The sequence below is a fragment of the Cynara cardunculus genome, assembly GCF_001531365.2.
Source record: "Cynara cardunculus var. scolymus isolate 2C chromosome LG 4, CcrdV1, whole genome shotgun sequence".
Taxonomy (NCBI): Eukaryota; Viridiplantae; Streptophyta; class Magnoliopsida; order Asterales; family Asteraceae; genus Cynara; species Cynara cardunculus.
In genome coordinates, this window is record NC_037531.1 from 16,267,422 (window position 1) to 16,275,848 (window position 8,427).

The following is an 8,427-nucleotide window of genomic DNA, read 5'->3' on the forward strand; positions in this document are numbered from 1 at the left end:
TTTAATAATGATTAAAAGTTGAGGGGGTTAAATTGATTATGTGCTCAAATATTGATCCATGGCCTCTTATTATTTGTAATTATTATTATTATGAGATATTGGTTTTTATCTCATTGGGATGGTGTGAAGTAAGTAAAAAGTAAAAAGAGTTTACCGTGTATGTATTCAAAAAGTTGAAGTAAAACAGAAACAGTAAGGGGGAAGAAGAAGGTGATTATGTGATTATTAATTTGAATATTTGTTGTTGTTTATCTTTATTTCTGTGAATTAAGATGAGTTTTATTTTAAAAAAATTTCTTTTACAGTGTTGAAACAGAGCCGTATGGTTCTTTATGTGGGGAGTTCTGAAACTGTTGTTATGTTATTGATTAGCATAAATTTGTATTTTGATATGTTAATATTAAATGATTGGAATAAATGTGGTATAATCAGGAGAGACGTATTATGGGATAAATGTGACATAATCAGAATAAGTGTATTTTACGATAAATGTGACATTAACAAGATTCAAACTTGGGTTTGAGGTGGAATATAAGCCTTGCAAACCAACTCTATTAAATAAAACTTATTCTCATTGTAGTTTCAAAATACATACGGTAGCACACAACAAATTAATACGGTTGCACCTTTCACGAACCTAAAATTTTTTACTCTTCGATGGAGGAATAATACGGTGGCACGTGACATCGTATTCTCTACTCCAGGTCCTTCCATGTCTTAGTTTCTTGAAAACATGTTAATGTCATTAACAAGTTTTTCGGTACTCCGAGAAGACGAACCGTCGGGTCCGGCAGCGATTTCCGCCATTTTCTTCCACTSRATAGCTTTCTTCCTCATCCTCCCACTGTCTYCTCCCGCCATTAACACCCTCACAAGCTTCTCCACTTCATCTCTCTTCACACTTCYCTCAATCTCCATACCCACCTCCCACTCCTTGCACATTTGTCTGCARTTCATTTTYTGGTCGCCGGARAACGGCCAACACACCATCGGAATCCCAGCCGACAAGCTCTCAATCACCGATCCCCACCCACCATGAGTCAAGAACCCACCAACAGACCGGTGGTTCAGCACCTCTTCYTGTGARCACCAGCTTGCTACAAACCCTTTTCTTTTGATCGCCACCTCGAGTTCTTGAGGCAAAACTGCAGGTTTCCCATCAACCAAATTGGTCCTGATGATCCAAAGAAACTCATGGTCGCTGTTAACAAGCCCCCAACCGAATTCGAGAAGATCTTGTAAACACATTACTGCTATACTTCCAAAGTTTACATACACCACTGAGTTCGGTTCTTTCGACTCRAGCCAYTGRATGCACTCGGGYTCTTCCTTCCATAAACTRTAGCCATTGAGCTTCGAGTTGTTGGGYTCGTTTTCYGGAAATATCCGATTCAGAAGCAACTGCAGAGGTCCGATGGTGTAGACGTTAGGAAACATGGATTTGACCACTTCGATTAGACTGCTCTCTAATTCATCGAATGTATGGATAATCATATGTGAATGTTTATCAGCTTCCTTTGCGATTTCCGCAATGAATTGCCACCCCAATGGTGTAGATTTTGTACCCAAGACGTGTTCCGGTAGATCCTTAAATCGGATGTCTTTCATACCCGGGATATCGATCATGGTATCAAGGAACCCATTTGTCAAATAGCTTTCATCTGCAAACCGAACACGATGACGCCAAAGATGTCTAAGGAACTCTATACTAAATGCTTAGGTCATTTATCGGCATCGGGAGCCATGAATTTTAACGATTTAATTTGAAGTTTCATTGGTTTTATTAGAGAAGATTTAAGGATGATATAAATTACACTTGGTCCCTTCTTATTTGTATATCGGGTCTTTAACGAGTCTGATTATCCTTGTCTTTGTTTATGTCTTGGGTTGGAACTTACAAATTAATATAATTTGAATAAATAAGAGTTATGGTTTCAATTACAGTGTATCAATGAAAAAAATTTGTATAACAGTTAAAAATCCAATACTTTTAAAATCTAACATATTTAAATGACTCCACAAATGTGTTCGATTTATACAAAGACCAAAGAATCAAGAGATCAAGAACGAGACCGAGAGTTCTAGAGCAATTGAATAAGATATGAATGAGAGAACATTTAATAACTCATGGTGAATATCAGTTTGAATCTCACATTGGGAACATGAAAAGGTGTCAAAAGTATCTTGTGAACATGAAAAAAAAAATATAATAATGTGCATCGATAACTTCTACTGTTATTTTAATTGTAGATTAAGAGATTTTTAGATTTAATGCATAAAGTAAAGTATTAGTACTTAATGTATTATGAATTGTTTTTAAGACTTTAAAATCCTGTGCATAAATGTATAGTAATTTGTGCATTAAAAATTGTTTTTAAAATTTTTGATAAATTTGATTTTTAAGGTAGTATAGATTTATGAGAAGAAAAAAGAAAAAAAAAAGGAAAAGAAGAGTAGAAATGTAACCTTCAAGTGGGATAATCCCTCTATCCATTAGAACTTTTGCCTGATAAAACCCCATGAATCCACAGGCAGCAACTGTCCAGAGAAGGATGGCCGGAACTCCGAGCTTCTCAGCTGCAAAACGGGTTTTCGTGAAAGTCATGAAACCATCGGAGATGATACAGGTCACCGGAGTTTCAAGTCCGGCAACAAGTTCAAGAAAGGAAGCCAAGAAATTGGTTGCCAGGTATCGGKTGAKCTSAWKTATGGYTTGAAGTGGTTCTTGATCTTCATCTCCACMGGAAGTAGAAGGGAGACCATCGGGAACTGATCGGAATTGAAAACCAGGAGCACCGTGAAGATGGTGAGAGACGGCGGAGGTAAGGAGGCGCGTGTGGTTGGAGTGGGTGTTGACGAAGGTAATTCGGAGGCCGTTGTGGTGGAGGAGGGTGGCGAGTTTCAGCATACACTTGATATGGCTTTGTGCTGGAAATGGTATGAATACCACATGAGCCTTCTCCTCATCCATCCCTGATCTATTTGTGTCTGGCTTATAATTTGTCTGAATCAAGTCAGCATATCCATTTTATCTTTTTTATTTCTTTTTTATAAAATAAAATATACCAATTTGAATATTTACTAAATAAATATTTACGACCCATTAAGATTTTTGATATCTCGTGAAATTTTGTAAGATGTAAGATTTAAAGTTTTAAACATTTAAGTACTCGGTTAATCGGTTAAAAACTAGTTTTAGATTACAAAAAGACTAATTTTAGATTTAAAAAAATCCATGTCACTGACCATATCAGCAAATAATGCTGAGTTGGATACTACATCATTCTCGCTACATCCGCATGATAACCGGTTAATGCTTCAACAGGGTTATCCGGATACTTAAATATTTAAAACTTTACATCTTAAGTACCAAAATGAATGTTTTGAAAGTACGTTACTTATAATATGAATCAAGTTAAAGTACGTTACATTTTCATGCAATTTATCATTTATTATTTGTTTTTATAAATTATTTATAAAAAATGGAATTCAATTATATTACAAATCCTACGAAACAAATACATCAAAGATTCAGAACCTTTCACATCCAAATCCCTCCAATTAAAAATCCTTCCACAAAATACAAATCACCCAAAATCATTTCATCAAAACCAAACGTCCCTTTAGAGTAAATTACACTTTTGGTCTTTGTGGTTGTCGACCAAGCCATTCTCGTCCCTCTTTTGAACTATATAATTACAATTATTGTCACTATGGTTGCTATTTTGTTTACTTTTAGTCCCTCAAACTAACTTATGTTAAATAAGTCAGTTAACTCAAGGGGTATTTTGGTCTTTTTAAGTTTAGTTCCATTCTTTTGCAAGCTGCAACTCGTCCGTACGAAAGCCAGAATCGTTGATAATAGCTGGTATCACCTTCCCGAACACAAACCCAAAACACATAAATCATCAATAACATTGAAATCAAATCAAGTAAAAACCCTAAACCTAAATAAAAAAACCCCCCAAATGGAAGACCCTAATTCAAGGTTATGTTTTCGATTATGGAGAACCAAATATGTAATAAGGATTTCCTGCTTCAGAACCGTCTTTCGACAGTAAGCTACAGATTGAGGGGAAGGGGGTCTCATGGTGGCTGAGAAATTAATGTGGATCAAGTACGAGAAGAACCAAATCCCTTTAAATTGATTCAAAACAACAAAAACCCTTAAACCGATTTTGATAAACTTAACAGATTTTAAACAACCAAAACACTTAATAATCTGTGTGTGAGCAGAAGGAAGAGGAAGTGTGCGAGGGAGTCTTCATTGGCCGCGTCTTCAACTTCATCTTCTCGACGAAGACATTTTTATCTTCTTCAACCCAAGTTTTGTTTGGATATTTATTTCGCAGGTCACGTCGTCCACACACTCTTGTGTTGACAATTAGTGTAAAATCATATATGATTTTGCACATATTTTAACCGTTTTCATGTTCCTTATTTTATTATTGTTCTTGTTTGAATCTCTTTTTTTCTATCTCTATACATATATAAACGAATGATCGTGTGATAATAGGAGTTAAGGTGAAAAGCATAAGAATGGATCTAGACCCTTGATCATTTTAATCTCACCCTACCCCATGAATTACACTTATCATGAAAATTGATTCGGTCCATCTACATACACGATATTAATCTTTGTCTTCAATTAGAATTGACTTTTATTTCTGACCATAACTTTCATGGACTTATATATAAAAAACCACCTACAAATATTTAACTTCTATTATTTATCTTATTTTTTAATATATTATTTATTTCCTAAAAAACTCATTTTTCATTTTACTTTTAAAAAATCAACACCAATAAAAGTAACCCAAAATATAATTTAAATTAGATTTTTTATAGAAAAAAAAGGGGAATTAATTTTCAAAAAATGATGAGCGGCATCAATAATTTAGTGGGGGCATTGTTGTCCTTTTCATACAGACCAAAACCTATTTGCCAATAATCCTTGTTGCAGGTGGGGAACGTCGGAACGACTCAAAATATATTTAATACTTAGTTTTTTTTCGATATTTTTATGTGTAGTTGGACTTTTTTTTATCTTCGTAGCGTTTTGTTGTCAAGTTTTAAGTATAAAAAAAATGTTTTTATAAGTGTCACGAAAACAGTCAGGTCTCACGTAAATCTAATTCTATATATATATATATATATATATATATATATAATATGTTTTTTCTGCTAATTGTTATCATGATATTTGATATGCGTGTTTATTTTTTTATTTTTAGAGCAAGCTACAAATTTGGTTCATCTGGTTTGTCAAAAATAACATTTTTGGTCTGTATGATTTCGAGATTACAAGATGACTATCATGTTTTACAAAAATGTCCAGTTCCTCTAAGGATGGTTACAAATACTAAATATATTCAACCTTTTTGCTTGAATACATGATCGAAATGGATACAAACAGGGAGTTACTACAATATATTCCAATCTTGTGGTCATAAAAGTTCAAATGCGGTGACTCTGGACTATCTGCAAAGCAGGTGATCGTACTAAAATTAGTTGACTCGTATAACGGGTTGAATAATTTTATAAAAAAACGGTGAGTTACTACAATCAAACCATCATCCAGTTTTATGACAACCGCCTGATTTCACGAGCAAGATTTTCGATATTCAAAGACGACGACCCATTAAAACCCGCCGCCATTTCTGCCGTTTTCTTCCACTCCATAGCCTTCTTCCTCATCTTCTTGCGCTCCATTAACGTCCTTACAAGCTTCTCGATTTCATCTCTCTTCACATCACCTTCAATCTCCATTCCGACCTCCCATCCCTTCACCAGTTGCCGGCAATTAGTCCGCTGGTCGTGGGAAACCGGCCGACACAACATCGGYACCCCAGCCGACAAGCTCTCGATMACCGAACCCCACCCACCGTGAGTCAAGAACCCGCCAACCGCAGGGTGGTTCAGAACCTCTTCTTGCGAACACCAGCTTGCAATCAAACCTTTCCCTTTGATCGCCTCCACGAATTCTGTTGGCAAAACGGCTGAACCACCATCAACCATATCGGTCCTGATGATCCAAAGAAACTCATGGTTGCTGTTCACAAGTCCCCAACCGAGTTCAAGAAGATCTTGTAAACACATCATGGCTAGACTTCCAAAGTTGACGTAACCACCGAGTTGGGTTCCTTCGACTCGAGCCACTTGACGCACTCGGGTTCTTCCTTCCATAAACTGTAGCCGTTGAAAYYCGAGACCTTGGTTTCTTTTTTGGTTATCTCGTTCAGAAGTAGCTGCAGAGGCCCGACTGTGTAGATCTGAGGRAACATGGATTTAAGCTCTTTGACGAGGTTATCTTCTAATTCGTCGAAAGTATGAACGATGATGTGCGAAACTTTATCGACTACCCGAGCTGCTTCGACTAGAAAATTTAACGATGGATCATCGGGTTTTGTGGCTAAGACGTGGTCGGGTAGATCCCGTAAACGGATTTGTTCCATTCCTGGAATCCAATCTATCAACTTGTCGACATATCCATTTGTCAAATAACTTTCATCTGCATAAACAATTCAAGATTGATTACATGAATAACTCCATTAACTCTAAGGATTGTATTAGAACAGAGTTACGGTGAGAAGTGTACGAAGGAATTTGGATCATTATCACTTTTAATGTCAAACCAACCTATGAATTACACTTTTACAAGGGAATTGATTTGGTACTTCTCATCAGTGTTGATCTAGTACAACTGTTCAATTAGTATTGATCAAGGGTGGAGATCCCTTTTCACCGTAACTATCATTCTAATCGGAACCAACCCATTGACCAAATTGTCCTTGAGTTAACGGATTGGAGTTAATTCCGTTAGGTGATGCATGGACCTAGCTCCTAGGGGTGCTCAAAAACCTGATCAACCCAACCCAACGCGAAATAACCCAACCCGAAGCAACATGATGTCTAATCGAGTTGTAAAATTGTTAAACCGTAGGTATTGGGTTGATATTGGGTTACTATTATTTGAACCCAACCCAACCCGATAAACCCAATATCCTAATACTTCTTGGATTTAATATGATTGTTGAATTTCTATTAATATATACATTAGACAAGTACACTATCACTTTTCATATACATATATTTTCAATCTATTCATATCTTTATATAACTCATTCAGTAACTGTGAATATATATATATATATATATATATGTAAATTGAGAAAATTAACTGAATGTGATATACGTAGGAAATATGAATAAGTTGTATCAAATGGTTGATGATGAAAAAGAAATTATGAGTAGAGAAATAACATATTCAAGGTTAGAAGAATATTTTAATATACCAAAGTATTAGCCCGACCAACCCGTACGGGTTGGGTTGCACTTCGGTTTGGGTTTGGTTAAGATTTTTCCAAACCGTAAACATTAGGTTAGGTTGTTCAAATATTCTCAACCCGATCCGTGAGCAACCTACTAACTGCTAATAAGATGCAAATAAGGACAGACTAGATAGGAAAACTAACCTTTAAGTGGGACGAGTCCTCTTTCTGTGAGAACTTTAGCCTGATAATACCCCATGAAACCCACGGCAGAAAGGGTCCAGTACACGATCACCGGAGCTCTAAGCTGCTCGGCGGCGTAAAGGATGTTGGTGAACGTCATGAAACCATCGCAGATGATACAAGTAGGTGGAGAATCCAGTCCGGCCACCAGCTCAAGAAAGGAATCCAAGAAATTGTCCATGAGGTAAAGGCTGAGTTGTTCGACGGTTTGAGTCGGTTCAACGTCGTCTTCGGAAACAGGGAACCCGCCGGGGACTGTCTTGAACTGAAAACCAGGATTCCGACGGCCATGGAGATAAGGAGAGCCGCTGTGGCTAAGGAGGCGGTTGTGGTTATAGTCGGTGTTGACGAAGGTTATTTGAAGGCCGTTGTGGTGGAGGAGGGTGGCGAGTTTCAGCATGCACTTGATATGGCTTTGTGCTGGAAATGGTATGAACACCACATGAGGCTTCTTGTTGTTATCGGTTATGGAGGTTGAATCCATCTCTGTGTGTTTTTAGCGTGTGTTTCGGTGTCTGGATTAAGCTCTTATATAAACACGATGTCTGTGTTGACCAAGCCAAACTGGACTTAATTAATTACGCCACTATGCTGAATATACCTCTACTTACTAATTTTCTGGTTTTAACATCACTGTCAACAACGACAACAAAGATAAATATTTTTAAGGACCGATTATCAAATACTTACCTTACCTCATCGGATGAATATGATAAGTATTAATAATCTTACCCGGTAAGAGCGAGACAAGGACCATGAGTTTTACCCGGTAAGTAAGAGCGACGACTCTTACCACGGTAAGTGCTTACTGGGTGAATTGTTGCATACAATGTCGTTTTGATGGATTAAAATCTTAATGGTAAGTAAATGATAGTATTAAATTTTACCGATAAGCACTTAATGGATAAGTGTT

At 36.8% G+C, this 8,427-nt stretch overlaps 1 protein-coding gene and 1 pseudogene across 1 annotated transcript; both read right to left on the minus strand.

Annotated features, from left to right (window-relative positions):
• Window positions 1-519: 519 nt before the first annotated feature.
• Window positions 520-2,984, minus strand: LOC112511325 (UDP-glycosyltransferase 85C1-like). Its single transcript, XM_025116908.1, has 2 exons — window positions 2,467-2,984; window positions 520-1,661 (listed from the first exon to the last, which is right to left on the minus strand). The coding sequence occupies exons 1-2, from the start codon at window positions 2,969-2,971 to the stop codon at window positions 718-720; spliced, it is 1,449 nt and encodes a 482-aa protein (XP_024972676.1). The 5' UTR covers window positions 2,972-2,984; the 3' UTR covers window positions 520-717.
• Window positions 2,985-5,583: 2,599 nt separating this feature from the next.
• Window positions 5,584-7,998, minus strand: LOC112511767 (annotated as a pseudogene).
• Between the last annotated feature and the right edge of the window lie 429 nt (window positions 7,999-8,427).